The sequence below is a fragment of the Sphaerodactylus townsendi genome, linkage group LG01 (genome assembly GCF_021028975.2).
Source record: "Sphaerodactylus townsendi isolate TG3544 linkage group LG01, MPM_Stown_v2.3, whole genome shotgun sequence".
Lineage (NCBI taxonomy): Eukaryota > Metazoa > Chordata > Lepidosauria > Squamata > Sphaerodactylidae > Sphaerodactylus > Sphaerodactylus townsendi.
The window spans coordinates 170,172,326-170,192,285 of NC_059425.1; the positions used below are offsets into that span (position 1 = coordinate 170,172,326).

The following is a 19,960-nucleotide window of genomic DNA, read 5'->3' on the forward strand; positions in this document are numbered from 1 at the left end:
GGGCAACCTCATAGGGCAGTGATGGCGAACCTTTTTGAGACCGAGTGCCCAAATTGCAACCCAAACCCCACTTATTTATCGCAAAGTGCCAACACGGCAATTAACCTGAATGCTGAGGATTTAGTTTAGAAAAAACTGGTTGGCTCCCTCTTCCTCCGCCCCACCCGCTCAAGCAGGGGCCAGCCTGCTCTAGCCTCCAGCAAGTCCCAGGGCCACCAGCCAAGTCCTCTTGCTCACCGCGGTGCATGCACGTTGTGCTCAGTGGCCCGGCCCAGCCTAGATGTGTGGGTGGGTGTGTGGGTGGGTGGGTGATTTTCCGCCCCCCACATGACGAACTCTGTGTGCGCGTGCCCACAGAGAGGGCTCCGAGTGCCACCTCTGGCACCCGTGCCATAGGTTCGCCATCACTGTCATAGGGTTTTCAAGGAGAGTGATTAAGCAGAGGTAGTTTGCCATTGCCTTTATCTGCAAAGTCTTCCTTGTTTGATCTCCTGCCTGAACATTGCTTAGCCTCTGAAATCTAATGAGTTTAAGCTAGCTATACTCTTCCATTCCACATCCCAAAACAGTAATAAATAATTTGATTTTAGCACTCTCCAGTGCTAAAATTAGCACCCACACCTAACAGGTTCAAAACAAATGTTGAGTAAATACACTTGGAAAAAAAATTAAATTAGGGCTTGAGATAATTAGTGTTTTGGGGGAGGTTCTCCATTCATGAGTGCAACATGGTGGCTGTGTTCCTTTTGTCTTAAAGAAGCCTGTTTTGGTAAATTTCATTCTAGGTGTGGCTGAAGTAATCGTACTGGTTGGAGGCCGACAGATGATTGGCATGAATCAAAGAGCCTTAACAGCTGTAACTTGCTTCAACCCTCAGAACAACAAATGGTACCCATTGGCCAGCCTGCCCTTTTATGACAGGGAGTTTTTTAGTGTGGTGAGTGCTGGAGACAACGTCTATCTCTCAGGTGAGCAGAAGGTTTCGGGGGAGGGGTTCGGCCTTGTTCTGTTTGAAAACTGCTTCTGTGTGACATGCCAAACAAGAATGAATGTAAGCCAGCTTCCCAGGCGAGGAGAGACTTCCTTTTATCACTCTCCATTTCACTTCAGCTCAGATTTTCTCCCCAGTGCATTCGACGCTTGTAACGTGCAAAGGATAGTTTCGACACCCCATCAAGCGTGTGAAGAGCTTCCCCTTGCTACTGCGACACAGTGTGTAAAACATTGGCTAGCGAAGGATCTAAACGATGGGCTTCCGCGTCCGACTCAGTTTGACTGAGCTGCTGAATATCTGACCTGCACTTACCATATTTGCTTACAAGAAGGTTCCCTCTCGTCCACTTCTGAAAAATCTCTTGGCGGAAATGAACTGCATTTGCTAGCTTTTTTGAACCTCTCGCTAGCTTTAGTGGAACTGAACACTCTCTTCTGACTGATCCACATTGGAGCAGTACAGAAATGTCCATCTACTAACATAATGCTTGGGTCCCCCCCCCCCCCACACACACACACCTTGGAAATGTACCTGGATAACTGCATCTTAAAATATAGCATCTAAATAGAGCCACTGGGCCTTTCCCCACTCTCCCCCCTATGCCACACGCTGCTTTCAGCGCGCGGCATCCCCGCAACCCCGCGGGGATGCCGCACGCTGAAAACAGCCTGCGGCATAGGGGGGGTCATCAAAAGGTGCCCTTTGCAAGAGCGCCAGGGATGCCACTCTCGTGGGGAGTGCTGGGGACCCCGCGCTACACTCCTCAAGTAGCGCGGGGCTTAAGGTAAGTGGGGAAAGGCCCTTAGATGCCACTGTGGTAAACAGCACATCTGTCGAGTTTTTGCAGTTGGAATATTATCAAAGTGATCTTCATTTATTAGTGTGTAGCCTTAGGAATTCATATAATTTTATGATTGCCTCTATGACAGACATCGCAAGCATGCTGTCCGTGGGCACCATAGCTCCTGCCAGTACTTTTGCTAGTGCCCAGCCAACATGCTGTAGTGGTTAAAAACAGTGAACTCTAATCTGGAGAACCAGGCTTGATTCCCCACTCCTTCACATCAGCGGCAGACTTTTACCTGGTAAACTGGATTTGTTTCCCCACTCCTCCACATGAAGTCTGGGGCTAATCAGAGTTCTCTCAGAACTCTCTCAGTCCCACTTCCCTCACAAGGTGTCTTTTGTGGGGAGAGGAGGGGGAGGAGCTTGTACGCTGCTTTGAGGCTCCTTCCAGGAGAGAGGCAGGATAGAAACCCTCTTCTTTTTTTCTTCTTCTTTTTAGAAAGTGGGTGAAGCCAAGTAGGTGCTTTTAAAGTTTTTGATGGTTATGCTGTAATGTAGAAGGTGGCTTTAGGAAAAGTACTTTGCTTTTGCAAATAATGCTGTCATGTTTTAAATAAACAGTGGCAGCCTTTTTGTGGTTGGCTCCACTTTCTGTGGCTGTTGTTTCGTGCTTGCACCTGCCACTTGTATCCAAACTCCCAAGCTGCCCTCAGGTTGAAAAAGATGGGGAACTTCTGCTCTGTAAAGCAGGAAGTGGGTTTATGTGAAGTACTTTACCTTTGCAAATGATGTTGTGATATCTTAAACCACAGGTGTCAAACTCGCGGCCCTATAGATGTTATGGACTACAGTTCCCATAATCCCCACCAGCATGATGCTGGCAGTGGATGATGGGAACTGTAGTCCATGATATCTGGAGGGCCGTGCGTTTGACAACTATGTCTTAAACATACAATGACAGCCATTTTGTGGTTGGCTCCACTTTTAAAGGTAAAGTACTTTACATTTCGCACATTGCATAACGATAAACTTAGGCGTGCTGTCTTTGTTTTTGCTTTCAATCTGAACTCTCTAACTAGCATACTTTTTTTTGATGGATGTGTTTTCAAATACCTGTGTTGCCACATTCATCTTCAGATTCTTGTGTCTGTCTTTAATTCTCACCACTTTGCATTTGTTGCCTAAGCAGCATGAGGCTTTTAAGATTTTGGACCAGAGGGGTTCGAGCAAGCTGCTCAATGTGTTCATACCAGCCGCACGTGTAATTGAATAGACTTTAGGCTATTTATGAATGTTGCTCGGGCACACTCCCATATGTAAATGCCCTGCCTAGTCTGACATCATGACAGCCTTTTACAAAAAAGTACCCTTTGGGATGGATGAATAAATGACTCTGAACGGCAGCAGCTGAACAGATGCTTGCTATTGAGGATGATTTATTTTAATTAGCCAAGTATCATTTAGAAATGGTTCTTATATCACAACTGGCTTGCATTGCAATATATCCCAAGAACAATGTTTTCCTTCAAGTCACCTTGGTGTTTCTTTCCCATATATTGGGGGCAGGTGGCATGGAATCTGGAGTCACACTGTCCGACGTTTGGTGCTACATGTCTCTACTTGACAACTGGAATCTCGTTTCCCGAATGACAGTCCCAAGGTGTCGGCACAACAGCCTGGTATACGACGGGAAAATTTATACCATCGGAGGCCTTGGCGTAGCAGGAAATGTTGATCATGTGGAGAGGTAGGTAACATTGTCTCTCTCGATGTGGAGGTTATTTAGGCTATCCTTTGCCTCAAGCATTGTTTCAAATACGTTGGACTGGATCCAGTGCAAAATTTTCACTTGTGCTCAGAAAAAGATGTTAGTAGGGTTATATATTCCTCTACCACAGAACTTACTTTGTTGTAGAATGTTCCACCCGGGTCCTAGTGCTCACAATTTTCAAAGGGCAAGTATTGGTGATAGTTGTTTAATAAACTATAAATGCTCTTGTATCAAAGGGCCATGTTCAATCACGCGCAAAATCATGATTTTGACAGAGACATAAAAATGAATAATTGTCAAATTTGTTTGGGACTATATTCTAATGCAGAAGCATACAATTTTCTCAACTGCTGCACCTTAACTGACCATACTAACATCTTTTTCTGAGACAGGGTATAGAGCTCGTGCTCAAGCGGAAATACAGGTAAATGCAGTGACTGCTGTTGTTATGTCAGAATTGCTGTATCCCCACTTGCGTTTCAGCTTGCACAACCAGCTTCTTACAACTGTAATAAATGGAGGGGGAGAACACTAGATGCTGCACAAGATCTTGCAAAAGCAGAACTGTTCTAAGTCTATTTATGTTTCTGCACGTACATGGCTGGATTCAAGCTGTTATGTAGAAGTTATCAAAAACACATTGTTTTCCATGGTGCATCTGAAAATTTAAGCTCCTGATAAATGGTGCATCTGAAAATTTAAGCTCCTGATAAATAGCTATTGCTCTCCCTATCTAGATCAGACTGTTACTGGGTCTCCTGTTGGATAAACAAGTAACAGTGACACTTGGGAGATTTTCACCAGCTATAGCTCTTCATGGTCAGAGAGGTTCTTGCCACTGTGGTGCATGCTCTGTTAACATCTAGATTAGATTGCTGCATTGTGATGTACGTGGGGCTGCCCTTGAACACTGACCACAAGCTTCATTTGGTACAAAATGCTGTGACCAGAATGGACTGGGCTGTAGGGACAATATTGTTCCAGTCTTGTTGCATCTACATTGGCTCCCAATTTGGTTCTGGGCCCAATTCAAGGTACTTTGAAACCCTATATAACTTGGGATCAGCATACCATTTGGACCACCTGTTCCTATATGAATCTGCCCGACCTCTCTGATCATCTTTGGAGAGCTTGCTTCAGGTTCAGTCATCATCTGAGGCTAGATAGATTGCAACTTGAGACAGGATCTTCTTCATCATGGCCCCAAAACTCTGGAACTCTAGATTTGTCCAACTGCCTCTATCACTGTCTTCTGCCAACAGGTGGAGACTTGGAAGTTGAGGATTTGGCATTCTTTCCTCCCTAGCTGTGTGTTTATATGCATTTATGTGTTTTGTTTGATTTCAAGAAGTATTTCATACACATTTATTTTTAATGCTTGGAATGTTGGGGACCCTGACTTGGGACTTGGGTTGGAAATTGCGTTGGAAATATTTGACATGAATATGGTAAATAAAGATAAGTCTTAACTGAATCCAACGAAAACGGAGATCCTTTGGCTTGACCGTGGGGGGGAGGTTGGGAATTTCCAATCGCCGGTGTGGGAGGGGGTCTCATTGGCGCCGACCTCCTCCGTCCGCAGCCTGGAGGTCCACCTGGATTCGTCTCTTTCAATGGAGACCCAGGTGGCCCATATAACCCAGGTTGCATTCTTCCATCTTCGTCAGGCCCGGCGGCTGGCTCCCTTCCTCTCCCACGCAGATCTAACCACTGTGATCCATGCAACGGTCACCTCCAGGTTAGACTATTGTAACTTGCTCTACACAGGCCTTCCCTTGCGTTTGATCCGGATTTCAGCCCTGGCCCCCGCCTGGTGGAACACTCTCCCTCCAGCTGTCCGGGCCCTGCGGGATCTTGGTGAATTCCGCAGGGCCTGTAAGACTGAGTTGGAGTGTCCAGTCACTGATTGAGTGCCCCTTTTTATTCCTCCGGTTTGCAGTTCCCTTTTGCCATCTATGGGACCCACTTCTTTGTTCTGCTTCTCCCCTCTTTGAGAGGGTTTTAATTGGGTTTTATTGCGTGACGCCATCTTTGTTAATTTTATCGCTGTGTTTTAATTCGAATTTAATGGGGTTTGTTTGTATGGGTTGTAAGATGTAATTATGTTGTTCACCGCCCAGAGCCCTCCGGGGGTTGGGCGGTATATAAAACCCATAAATAAATAAATAATAAATAAATAAAAATAAACCCTTCTCCTCTCTGTACCATTTACACACACATATATAGGGCTTTTCTGCATTCTCATTTTCTTTGCTTGTCAGTTGCTGTTTCTTCGGGGCAGCGGGGGGGGGGGGAGGTGGAGATTGTGTTCCACATATGTTGTGCTCCCTCTTCTGATCAATTTTATATTACACCAGTTTATGTCTGGCAGATGTCCCTACAATTTAAACATTAGGTTTTCATACTGGACATAAACCACTGCAATATTGAACTGACTGCTAGAGGGAGCAAAACATGTGTGAAACAGACCCCCCCCCCCCCCAAAAAAAAAAAAAAGAAACAGAAACTTACAAGTCAGGAAAATGAGAATTCAGAAAAGTTCATACTCAGTAAGCTTCTGTTTGCTTTGCTAAGATAATTATGCAAGCAGCATCCAGGCAGTTTTTATATTTCCTGCGGGCAGTTTTTATATTTCCTGCGGCAAGGTGAATTGAAGCTAAGGGAGGGGTGGTTTTGCTGTCAGCAAAACTGCCCAAGAATATTGGTCATCCATGGCTCCAGTTCAAAGCAGAGGATACCCCTTTCCCTAGCGCTATTTCAAGTCATTCTTAAGCCATACATCTCATTAGGTTGCAACAGTTACCCCAAGCTGTGACAGACAAATGAGGTCCCACCACTCCTTAAGAGCCGCAAAAAGGAGCTGAGAGAAGGCTGGTGAGAGAGACCCTTGAAAACAGCACTTGGTTCACTTGGGAGTGGGAATGGCTGAAGAATGGAGAAGGACAGTTTAATGCTGATCGGGAAAAGAAGAACTTGTAGTGAGAGCAGCAGTGGCGTAGGAGGTTAAGAGCTCGTGTATCTAATCTGGAGGAACCGGGTTTGATTCCCCGCTCTGCCGCCTGAGCTGTGGAGGCTTATCTGGGGAATTCAGATTAGCCTGTGCACTCCCACACACACCAGCTGGGTGACCTTGGGCTAGTCACAGCTTCTTGGAGCTCTCTCAGCCCCACCCACCTCACAGGGTGTTTGTTGTGAGGGGGGAAGGGCAAGGAGGTTGTAAGCCCCTTTGAGTCTCCTGCAGGAGAGAAAGGGGGGATATAAATCCAAACTCTTCTTCTTCTTCTAATGGAGAATCCCAAACACCTAAATAGAAAAATAGTATAAGAGCTCATGTAATAGTATAAGAAACTCCACCTGATTTTTCTCCAGTGTTATGTTCAAATAGGGTTGCCAGCTTCTGTCTTGGACATTCCTGGAGAATGTGTTGTCGAATTCCTGGAGATTTAGAAGTGGAGCCTAGACTTGGTATGTGAAATGGCCGTGGCTCTCTATTTGATTCAAGAGGAATGGTGACTGTGACTACCTCATACCTGCCTCATACCTGTAACCCTGTATCTGTGGGGACAGAGGTTGTCACGGGTAACATGAATTTTGAGTCAAAAAGGGTATTCCATGCACTGTCAGCAGTATTTATTTTTAATACATTCATATTGTCAGTATATCTTCCCCCTTTCTGACAATGTTTTTTTTGGGGTGGCTGGTATCAGATTTTAAAAACTTAAGTCAACAGCAAAGAGCGTGTTGTTGTTTTTTGCTGGATGGACCACCAGAACGAGCTGTCCTGGGAAATCACAGATCCCACATCTACAAAAGCCATTTACAGGGACTACAGTGAGAGGGGAAATTGGGAATTGGGCAAGATTTAATGAAAAAGTGCCTGGATCTAATCCAGTAACTCTTTGATCCGTGAGGTGTGCATGTGAGCCTGGCAACCAGCAGTGTTGGTGTGACTTTTCCTTTTTTAATGACACCTGTGGGTGTCTGAATGCACCCTTTGTCTGCCTGGTAAGTTAATGGCAGACATGAGAGTCAAATTGGGAACTTTGTGATTTGTAGCCAAGAATCGTATGTATGTATGTATGTATGTATGTATGTATGTATGTATGTATGTATGTATGTATGTATGTATGTATGTATGTATGTATTTATTTATTTATTTATTTATTTATTTATTATATTTTTTAACCACCCCATCCCCTAAGGGCTCTGGGCGGTGGACAGCAAACATCATAAACAATTCAATTCAACAAGCAGTCACATCAGCAGTCTTGCTGATGTGCTACACTACTGCTCTACAAATAAGATGGTTCTGTCCCAATTATAGAACCACAAAAACACTTTGGCATTAGAATAGCTTTCAGGCTCTTTCAGTATACCATTGTAGCTCACTGAAAGCCTGTTATAACTTCTTGTGTGTGTCAAGTGGCATCAAGCTGCTTTTGACTCATGGCAACCCTATAGATCAATGTCCTCCAAAACATCCCGTCGCTTATTCAGGTCTTGCAAACTGAGGGCTGTGGCTTCCTTTATTGAGCCGATCCATCTCATGTTGGGTCTTCCTCTTTTCCTGATGCCTTTGACTTTTCTTCGCTATTGTACTTTGGCCGCATAACGTGGCCAACATACGATAGCCTCAGTTTCATCATTTTCGCTTACCCGTCGGGAAAATAGTCTTTCTCCACAATTTTCAATTCCTCCTCCTTCAGGGTCGGCAACGTCATTCTGAAGGGAATAGCTTAAACTGCCTGCTGTAATTATTGTTCTGCTTTCTTCAGAGTAACTTGTGAGAAGCAAGAACTCCAAAACAGTGTGAATCTGGACTATATAGCCCTTTTGAATTGTGACTGTTTTGACACATTATATGTGCAGTTGAACAAAAGCTTTCCAAGTTATTCGGTCAACTCAATGCAAGAGGGGCCAAAGCCCCCTCTGGAGCAAGTGTGGCCCTGCACCAGCACGAATGCCGCCCCTCCAGTGCAAGGGGCAAATGTGCCAGTGGGGGGGGGGGTTTACTATGCAGCACCCAATCTGTCAGGCACTCTCCTAGCCCAGGCCCCCTGGCGCAGAATGCTGCGCTAGCGTAGCTGGAGGTGGGTAAGGAGCAGTGGCGTAACCGTGGCCACGGCTAACAGCTCAGGCGAGCGCCCGAGGCCAGCTCCTGTCTTTTCAGCCTCCCTGCTGACAGGGAGGCCAGCTCTCAGGCAGGAGTCGGCATGCGTCTGCGGCTCAGCAGCAGGCAGCTCAGGCGAGCACCGCAACTAGCAGGGAGCCGGCCTCCTTGCTAGCAGGGAGGCCAGGGAGTGCAGGAGCTGGCTTGCAGCTGCAAAGCCCACCTGAGCTGCTGGGCGCCCCCCCCCCATGTGATCAAAAGGCATGTGCCTGGGGACATGGGATACCCCATGTCCCCCATTAGCGGTATGCGACTGGCGAGGAGGTGGAGCCAACCTTAGTCAGCTTCCACTGCCTGCCCAGCCCCCATGCGCCAATGTCATCCTCAGCAATACGTGTATCTCTGTTATAGGGTATTTTCATGGGGGGTGTTGTTTTGTGGGTTTTGGGCTTCCTGCATTATCGGCACCATCCTCACCCTGCTAGCCTATTCTGGATTGGGCTGTAAATGTTAAAAATGCACTTCCAACAATTTTGTACTATCTTGATATCTTTAAAAGATTGTACACATAGCCACGGGGTGTCACCTGCACACATGTGTGCTTCTACCTGTACACCAGAAGATCCTCAGGATAAGGTGAACGTATATGGGAAGGACAGTTGCTTTAAAAATGTCAATTGTCATTTGTGGCCACCCAACGAGAAGACAAAGCCTGACCCAATCCAACTTTATTTTTCCTCGACTACCTTTCTGCAAACTGTTCGCTGAATAATGTATAAGTTAGCCAAGGTATGGTATATAAACCTCAGATAATGACAGTGCAAGGGCTTTATAAGAGAAATAAATTAAAGCACTCACTCGTAAAACTGCTAACCCAGACAGAGAGAAATTAAGAGGATGAGGCTAGGAGGGGGGAAAATGATACGTGTTCAGATACAATTCAGAGAGTTGATAATGCAGAGTCCCTTTTCCACTCAGCAGGAGTTGCAGAGTAGAAGATTTCTCTTGCAGTAATAATGAGATGGTGAGAAGAGAGAAAATGCAAACTGCTAAGAAGCTGGCATGAAGAAAAAGAGAACTAACTCACAAGGGGTCTGCAAGGAGAGAAATTATCATTTCATAATATTGGGAGACTTATTATTCTGTTAATTGGAATTTATATAGCACATTTCAGGTATTATAAATCATTCCTTACGTAAGCCTTTTTTAGATGTTATTCCCATGGACACCAAGAGGTTGGCAATCATGTGTATCAAAAGCACACTCCTCCTGATATGCGCGGTCAATTTGATGTCTGAACAGAAGCACCATGTGTGTTTTAACATGTGGGTACAGCTTTGGTAGGTGCAACTAGAACCCTGGAACATCTAAGAGTCAATTCATGCTTACTGAAGCTGCATGTACTTGCAAATCACATACATTAGCCCTATTCAGACAATATAGTGTAGAGGCGTCGCTGGGCCATACTGCGCCCGGTGCACACACTGTGTTTTCCACCACCACCATCCCCCACTTACCTTAGTGAAACAGTGCAGGCTGGAGAAGTGGCCTGTTCCCTTCAGGCTGAAAACGGCCTGGTGGGAACTACACTTTCCTTGAGACCTTGAGGCTCGCAAGGTCTCCTGGGAAGTGTCGTTCCCACCAGGCCGTTCTCAGCCTGAAGGGAACAGGCCACTTCTCCTGCCTGCACTGTTTCACTAAGGTCGGGGTGGGGGGGCAGGGGCGACCACGCACCCTCCACCCCTGGTAGCTCCGCCTCCGATATAGTTCATGGTTTGCCCCATCAAGACTCTGAGGACATAATGACTGAAAAGGGCTACATTATTTCAGTCATGCTCACAAGAACCTTGAGGGATAATGGTGGAAATTACAATCAACTTATGGTGATTCACAATAGGGTTTTCAAGGCTGGAAATGATCAGAAGTGGTTTGTCATTGCCTGCTTCTTCACAGCAATACTGGACCTCCTTGGTAGTCTCCCTAACCCATGCAAGTACTAACCAGACCAAAGAAAGTGCTGGAAGCCGTGTAATTGGGCGGGCAGGCAGTGTGAAGGGGCGGGTTAATGGAAGTAGGGCTCTGACTTGGGAACAAGGCATCCCAACTCCTCCCCTTGCTCCTGTGGGAGGGGAGGGAGGGGGCAGCGGTGGCTGAGCACTCCCACATGACCCGCAGGAGCCGTGTCCGGGGATAAGGCTTCCTCTGCCCCCCCTCCTGACGCCTATGGCACAGGACAAACATTTGACCAGTTTCATAGGCATCCTACATTCATACCACTTGGCTTGTACCATTTGTACCATTCAATTGAATAGATATTAAACAGGGTTGCCAATTCTGCATTGGCAAATTTCTGGAGTTAGGAGGGTACCGCTTGTGGAGAGCAGAGTTTGGAAAGGGGACGGACCTGAGGGCCATTGAGTCCACCCTTCATCCATGCTCTTCAGAGGAAGTGATCTCTGTCATATGGAGATAAGTTGCAACTCCAAGAGATTTTCAGGCTCTCCTGTATCTTTGTACAAAGTTGCAGTGTAAGTTTACAAAACTGATTGTCCATGTCAAATTTTACCTTCCTGGTGCAGATCTATAAGCTGCAGCTGTGAAATTAAACAAGGTGAAAAATGCAGCCTGCCCCAAGCATGTGCCAGCTAGTGAATTTATATTTCTTCCTTTTTTATTGTTTTTTTAACCAACAAAGATGCTCTCAAGAAAAGAAAACAGAATAGGTTGGCACCTTGGGGAAAATGCCTTTCCTACGTTCTTTCCTATACACCCTGTCCCTTATTTTATTTCAAATGTACTTGCAGTTTGGATGGTCATATTGCTTGCTATTCACTGATTCTGAGCTGAGATCGTGCCATCATTTAGGATGTTAATAAGTGTTCTTTCCTTTTTCATCTTTCCTCCGTTTCCTTCATCCTTCTCTTTGACTCTGGTAATCTGAGGTCCCATTTAAAATGTGTCACTAATAAAGCCTATTCTAGGAATAAAAGGTTTTGTCTCAAGAATCACAAATGCAAACAATTGTTAGCTGCAGTTTCTTGGCAGCATTAGGTGGCAGTGTATGTGCACGCATGCACGTAAAGAGAAGGAAGAGTAATTTAGTCTTATAATCTGCCATTCCAGCCTTTATGCTCATGAATCTGCTATTCAGCTGGAAATGCTGCCCTTCCATGGAAATATCGAAGGCTAACAGCCATATCATTTTTTACTGTCTCCCAGGTTCGTTTATGCTGGAGTTTATTTGGATTGCTGCCATGTTAGCTTAAAAAAAAATAGGCGTCTGAACTGATGACATTGTCTAAAATGAATCTTCATCCATGGTTTATTAACTGTACATCTTTATGGTCAGCGGCTTAATTAAATCTGATACCAATGACCTTAGAACCAATTTAGTGCTCTAATGCATCTCCTTATCTGCTGTACGACATGGGGGGAAATGGATACAGCAGCGGAATCTTATTCCTCCAGCAGTTTTCCCATTAATGTTTGCAGCATTCTTGTGTGGAAGTGTGGCGGCTTCGCTCGCATGATGAAAATTAAGCGGAGGCAAGTCGCACATCCACAGCGCCAGGCATTTAATGGCTAGTTAACTGGGGCAACGAAAGCTATCATGTTGCATTATGTGAAGATCAGATGATCTTCAAGCTAAACAATTTTAAGTGCATTAACAGTTGTTGGCCTCCAGTTGCCGTTGCGTACCACAGCACTGATTTGCAAGGAGAAATCTCACTCTATTCTAATTAGCAGAAATTAATTAGCAGAAGTAATCTTGACGGTAAAGGGGATCCTGGATTTCTTCAGACTGCAATATAATTAGGTCTGAAAGGCGTACGTAGAAAATAGATTTTTGGTTTCTCTCCCCCTCCCTTCCCTCGCTGAGCCTTTTTTTCAGTGTTTGATTTAAAATACAAGAAAGAGACGTTAATGATGTCCGCAGACTAAGCGGCTACATTGAGACAGGGTCAGAAGATGTGTTTGCAAAGGTTTTTTTTCCCTCTGAATCGGCAGTTGCTGTGTGCCGGTCGCTTCGGCATCTAGGTTTATTCATGTGTCTTTGTGTTTTAGGTATGACACCATCACCAATCAATGGGAGACGGTCGCTCCTTTGCCAAAGGCCGTGCATTCCGCAGCTGCTACCGTTTGCGGTGGGAAGATCTATGTGTTTGGGGGCGTAAACGAGGCTGGCCGTGCCGCTGGAGTTTTGCAATCGTACGTCCCTCAGACTAATGCGTGGAGTTTCATAGAGTCACCCATGATAGGTAAACAAACGGTATTTCAAAAATGTGAATTTTTCCAAAGCAGGCCTCCGTAGAGCCACAAGCGTCACTCCGTTGAATCTCATGAGATCGTTAAAAATAAGGATGAAAACAGAAGCCATTGTTGTAGAACAATTAAGTCAGTTGAAATTGTTAATCAGCCAGCCCAATGACGGACAACCGTGCAGCTACAATGCACATTTTTATTTATTTTAAATATTTATGTATTGCGTTAGCAATGCAAATAAAAAATGCTAGTACGGGCTCCCCAGCATCGTGCCCATGGGCACCAGGGCACCACCACCACCTTTCCTGATGTCCTCCAAGTGTTTTTAGAAAGTGGGTGGGGCCAGATAGGACTTTTGTCCAGGAAGGCTTCTGAGAAGCTGTTGGAGAAAATGTTGACAGAGAGAAATTTTTCTCTCTTTCTCACAATACTAGAACCAGGGGGCATTCATTGAAAATGCTGGGGGGAAGAATTAGGACTAATAAAAGGAAACACTTCTTCACACAACATGTGATTGGTGTTTGGAATATGCTGCCACAGGAGATGGTGATGGCCACTAACCTAGATAGCTTTAAAAGGGGCTTGGGCAGATTTATGGAGGAGAAGTCGATGTATGGCTACCAATCTTGATCCTCTTTGATCTGAGATTGCAAATGCCTTAGCAGACCAGGTGCTTAGGAGCAGCAGCAGCAGAAGGCCATTGCTTTCACATCCTGCATGTGAGCTCCCAATGGCACCTGGTGGGCCACTGGAAGTAGCAGCGTGCTGGACTGGATGGACTCTGGTCTGATCCAGCAGGCTTGTTCTTATTTTCTCATGTTCTTATGTGATTTGATAGGCTGTGCAGATTTTTTAAAACGTTGCTTTCGCAGTACAGCACAAGAGTCTTCACTGTGTGACTGAAAGTCAGCTGCAGTAGCCGTTGTGTGGCTGGCTCTGCGTGACGTGACAGCCACTTTATGACAGTTATTTTGTGGCTGCACCCACCATACTAAAAATTCCGAATGTGCCCCCAGGCTCAATAAGGTTGGGAATTCCTGTGTTAGCAGTACATGATTTAAACCCGCTGTAAACGTCAGTGCAATTGTTATTCCTCCTAATCATCCACTCCGATTGGATGTGGAGGGTGCGGGGGAGGAACTATGAATGATAGGAATAGACCACAGGGTTGGCAACTCTAGGTTGAGAAATTCCTGGATATTTGGGGGTGGGCTCTGGGGAGGGCAGGGTTGAGGGAGCAGGCCTCAGCGGGGTATAATGCGATTATGTTCACTCCCCAAGGCGGACATTTTCTCCAGGGGAACTTATATCCGCCATCAGGAGAAGAGTTCTAATTCCGGGAGATCTCCAGGTTGCACCCGTAGGTTGGCAACCCTACATCAGCAGAAATCGCAAACCCTTGGCCTGTTTAGATCTTGCTTTCATCATTAGGCACAGTGAGAATGGGAGTGAAATCCTGTCTTCCCTCAGATATATAATTAAAGATCCAAATGAAGGGTCCTTCATTTATATATACCCTGTGATCCAAAACCATTCATGCTTAGATCTTTTCCTTCTAAGGAGCAGCAGTGGCTTAGGAGGTTAAGAGCTCGTGTATCTAATCTGGAGGAACCGGGTTTGATTCCCCGCTCTGCCGCCTGAGCTGTGGAGGCTTATCTGGGGAATTCAGATTAGCCTGTGCACTCCCACACACACCAGCTGGGTGACCTTGGGCTAGTCACAGCTTCTCGGAGCTCTCTCAGCCCCACCTACTTCACAGGGTATTTGTTGTGAGGGGGGGGGAAGGGCAAGGAGATTGTAAGCCCCTTTGAGTCTCCTACAGGAGAGAAAGGGGGGATACAAATCCAAACTCTTCTTCTTCTTCTTCTTCCATGGTAATTTGCTTCCACGCTTTCACCAGATTATACTGTCATATAATAACTGAAGTGAAAGACTCACGTTGTCACGACTTTCTCCTCCAGTTGTACAAAAGCAACCTGCAGGAAAGTGCAAACGCATGAAGTCCTTTGCTTAGTGGGCTACAATTTTTTTTTTAAATGTTGTTATTATCCGGAGAAGGAGCAAGGGAAGGAGCAAGTCCGTGTTCCTTCGTAGCATCTGTGGAGGGTATAACAGTCCCCTTCCCTGTTCTGTAGCGGCTCTCGGTGTTCAGCTTAACGTGACATGACATGCATATGATGTAGCATGAAACACTCAGCAGGAAGACTTTAAGCACTGGCAATCATGTTTATGTATTACAGTGGTGCAAACAAACCCATTTCTTGGCTCTTTCTGTCACATGCATATAGTGCCGCTGTTCATATAATCCACTGAGTGACATTATGAGGTTTTTCCCCATTCCCTGAGCAGACTGCAAATCTGAATACATTATGCAAAAAAAGAAAAAAAGAAAAGAAAAAAAGCGTTCTTCTTCCTTACCAAAATAATAAAAGCGCTGCAGAAGCCAGCGGTTCCTTCCAAAGACTCGTTATGGTATCTTAACGGTTGTCAACCGAGTCAGGATTGGAAAAAAAATCATCCTTGGCCATCCAGAGGTAGAATAGAAATCTGCAAAGAAACAGCTTCATGCCATAACAAAAAATATGTCAGAACTGCAGATAATGAAAGGATATTTATGCTTCATAAGGAGGAATATAACTAATTAGTTGCCGTCTGTGGTATTCTCTGAAGGTGAAAATGAACAATGGAGTCATCTGTGACTTTTGCTCAAAAACAGCTAACAAGCAATTGATTTGTAAATGTTTAAGGAAATGGAACACGTTGGTTCAGGGGTGAACTTCAGAAACTTCAGATCTTTGTCAGGTCAAGGCATAAGGGTTCCTTCATTCAAAATCTCACTGGTGCCATGTTGAATGGAATCATGAGGTATGCAAGAAAAGGAGTTGTTCAGCGCAGTGGAATACAGTCCTTTACGGCCCTGGCTCCTGCCTGGTGGAACGCTCTTCCACCAGCTATTTGGGCCCTGCGGGACCTTGGTGAGTTCCACAAGGCCTGTAAAACTGAGCTGTTTCACCGGGCCTTCGGAAAGGCCGGCTGCGGATTGGCTGCCCCATTATGAGGCCCCCGCCATTTGTTACCATCCTGATACGGCGTATTTCTTGGCCATCTTGGACGTCGTTCCCCTCCCAGCCTTAGGTTCGGGCACCAGTACTATGGGTTTCAGCTGGCTGTTTTAGGATTTGATGTGCTGCTTGAGTTTTAATGGGGTTTTAACTGTATTTTAACTGTTGTAATTGGATTAAATTGATATTTTTCTGTAAACCTCCTAGAGCCCTTCGGGGATTAGGTGGTCTATGAAATCCAAACAATAAATAAATAAAGTAAAGTCCAGTTTGCATTCAGCTTGACACTGAGACTGTCATCTTCTCTAGGCTTTTACTGTACCAGTTTTGAAATATTTCTTGATGTCAGCAAGGATGGGCTCTTTTGACCTTCTTCCTAGTGTTGTTTGGTCTGTAAGTCAGCCCATGCGCACACTAACTGTGTTTGCTGAATGGGGCATTCCATCTTTATTACAGTCATAGGTCTGATCAACGTGATTGGACTATGCCCCAAAGGCCTAAATATGCTGCTACCGCCTCGTATGGGTGGTGTTACCTCCTCGTATGGGTGGTGAGCTGATTTATGCACACCTACAGGGACTTCTGGATCCAGTAGGATTCCAGAATGCTCTGCGGGACCCAAACCCACCCGGCAACTCATTGAGTGAGCTGGTCGAGGGCTGGAATATCTGGCAGTTGGAGGCCATGGATGAGATTGCCCCCTGACACCCTCTGCGTTCCCACTTCAAATGGATACACCAGGAAGCTAACGAAGAACAAGTGAGAACTGAGACTGCTAGAGCAAATGTGGTGGAAATCTCATGACAAAGCAGTAAGAACATCATATAGGATGCTGGTGGTAAAAGCCATGAAGAGAGAATAATTCAGGGCTAATATTGTGTTTGCGAGCTCGCGTCCAGCTCAACTATTTAGGGTAATGCGGCAGTTGACAGCCTTAACCGAGATGCTCCAATTGGATGTGATGATTTTGCAACCATTTTTATAGATATGATCTTATCCCACCATGACATCTCTGCTAATTTTGATGCAGGAATCAAGCTAGAGGCCATCTTTGGGTCCCTTGTTGGACCAATTCAGCCAGCTGTCCTAAGATGATGTGGACAGAGTCCTGCAGGCTGTGAAGCCCACCACATCCCACTTGTATCCATGTCCATCCTGGTTGGTGAAGGCCAGCAGGGATGTGATGTTGGCCCTCTTTGGGAATCTTATAAACCTGTAAATTACAAGGTTTAATTGTTGTGAGTGTAAATTATATTTTAACTGTTATAAAGGCTCTCCATTATTTAGATTAGTTAAGTACGCCATAAAAGAGAGAGAGAGTACCTATTAGGTTCACTGGCAATAAGGGTTGGAGACCTGGGTAAATCCAGTTAGAGTACATTCACTTCTTCTGGCACACTTTTTCCTGTATTGGATCTTCATCTTGGAGGCACGAAACCATTATTTGGAACTGCATAGCTCTTCTTTCTTAGATTTCTGGTCCTGGGCCAGAATGTGGCCTTACTTCTCAGCCTACCCTTTTTGGATCTTGAGCTCTCCTTTGTTTTGATTTGGTGCAAAGTCACCTTAACGTTACAAGTATCCAAACCTCCAGTGTTCTTCCTTAGCTTAATCTTGGGCTAGCTTTTGAGGAAACGGTGATTTGTAGTTTTGTAGCATGTTAGACCACAACATAAATGAACTTCTCTCTGTCAAAAATTATGAGACATTAGTTTATTTATTTATTTCTTGGATTTATATCCCGCCCTTCCCAAAAGGGCTCAGGGTGGCAAACATCACTATAACTGAATAAAACACTACAATATAAAACCAACAATATCAGCAACCACATCAATTAAAACTACAGCCAGTAAAACAACAAATAAACAGATGGCGATAAAAACCCATAATAGGCACTCATGGGAGATCACAATGTTCCGTCAGGCCGGCTGGCAAGATATAAAAGCCTGGCGGAAGAGCTTGGTCTTACGGCCTTGCGGAGCTCACCAATGTCCTGCAGGGCCCTGATCTCAGCTGGGAGCTCATTCCACCAGGTAGGGACCAGGGCCGAAAAAGCCCTGGCCCTAGTGGTAGCCAACCGGACCTGTCTAGGGCTGGGAACCTCCAGTAAATTCCACCCCCTACCCCCCGACGAATGGTGGGGTCTTGAGGGGCAGTATGGGGAGGGGCAGTACCATCAGTATATAGGTCCAAGCCTTCAATGTCAAAACAAGCACCTTGAACCTGATCCAGAACTTGAGTTGCCCCTGTGCTTTGCTTGGGGTTTCTGGTTTAGGGAATGCCCCACTGAGCAAAAATCATTCTAGAGGCAGATTTCTTTGTTGCATCAAAAGTGGCAGCACAAAAAATGGTGGCTGAAATCTTGGCTGCGTCTTTGATCCAGGGAAATCCAGAGTATGAAAAGGGTATCCTATGAAGTTAATGTCTAACTTTTTAAGAGGTAACTATAATGGATAAATGCATGACACACACGATAGCAAGTATTTTAGTTAGGCCCAGCTTTAATTGTGATGCTAGGGAAAGCTCTCAACTGTGGGAATTTGGTTGGGCTCAGAGTCTGGTCTCAACTGTGCTGCTACTTGTGCATAGCAGTAATACAAGCTTCGTTTGCCTATCAGCACACTATCAACAAAGAAGTGGACCTCTGCTGTACAGAAACCTGCAAATGGAAACCTGTATTCCTCTTTGGCTTCCACCAAAGTGTTTAAGGAAAGCTAGAACAGGTCAGGGGCAGCTAGGAGTTCTGCTCGCCCGGCAGCAGCCCTCCCCAGCCAGCCATCCCCCCCCACCGGAGGAAGCGAGATTGTCTTTTGTTTTGTTTTTTTAGCGGAGGGGGCAGGCAGCAGGGGAATAGGCTTCTTTTCAGTGTGGGCACATCTGGGGTCTTGCCCCAGGCACCATTTTGACTCAGTACGCCTCTGCTTACAGGTAACCAGGTATTTAAACCACAGAACACCTGTGATCTACATTCTGGCATTTTACATTCCACGGAAGCTCATAGACTTCACGTTGTGGCAGGTTATCGATTGTGACGATCAAAGCACAAATGACAAAAAAATCAGACTGCAGTCCCTCAGGTAGAATCACAGTTTTCAAAGTAACTGGTAAAAAGGCACATGTAGGACAAAGACCAATGTAATTTACAGAGGGCGGTCCTGCCTCTCTGTAGCCTTTCTGGTCTCTACTTCTGTCTTCGCTGACTCTTGTTTCGACCTGGAACCATGGTGCCCTGTTGCTGAGCGCCCAGACAGGAAGAAGGGGCGTCAGTTCCATCTCAAGCACCTGGTCACAGGGTGCTATTTGGAGGGCGAGGCAACAGCAATAGTAACCAGGTGGGCCAGAGGTGGGCATTGTAGGGGGCAATGACCATTTCATTCGCATCTATTCTAGAGCTGTCATTGCCACAACTTCCGTTGTATGTCTTTCCCACTGCTGCTCCCATACTGCCTGAGTGGGGCTGGATTCAGGCTAGCCCTAATCTGCCTGCTTGATCTTTTAAGGAATAGGCAGTCTCATTTCTTGCAGGGGGGGGGGGGGAAACCCCTTCAATACATTAGCAATCTAATGGCATTTCTATTACTGTTTTGCGGAATTGATTCTCTACGTAATAGCCAGCTCCTTATCCCACCTTGAAGCATCTTGTGGGTGTCGATTTGGCTTCTGCCTTTTGTCTCCTTCCTGGCCAAAATCAACTTCTAAGGAATCACAAATGTTGCAACAACAGTAATATTTCCAAACTTCTTTCCAGCCTTCATTACAGACAGGCAAGAAAAAGGTACAGTAAGCATCCTTTCCTGGGATTTCTCGCCTTCCTAACACTGGTAAACACTATAAATACTAATAAGACACTTATTTGATTTAGTGTTTTAATGCCTTGAATGTGTGCTTGGGTGACTCATAGATTTGCCTGTCCCAGTTTTATTCTGGAAAGGTTTTCTAACCTCTAGTGAGACGCGCAAAAGTGCCTTTGCAGG

At 45.5% G+C, this 19,960-nt stretch overlaps 1 protein-coding gene across 4 annotated transcripts in view; it reads left to right on the forward strand.

Annotated features, from left to right (window-relative positions):
• The window catches only part of KLHL29 (kelch like family member 29), a 577,596-nt gene that overhangs the window by 517,294 nt on the left and 40,342 nt on the right, over positions 1-19,960 (forward strand). For all 4 annotated transcript variants that reach the window (XM_048499196.1, XM_048499205.1, XM_048499182.1 and 1 more), the window contains 3 exons: positions 786-968; positions 3,347-3,527; positions 12,727-12,920. In XM_048499196.1, coding sequence (XP_048355153.1) covers positions 786-968; positions 3,347-3,527; positions 12,727-12,920 — 558 coding nt within the window. The remainder of the gene's footprint in view (positions 1-785; positions 969-3,346; positions 3,528-12,726; positions 12,921-19,960) is intronic.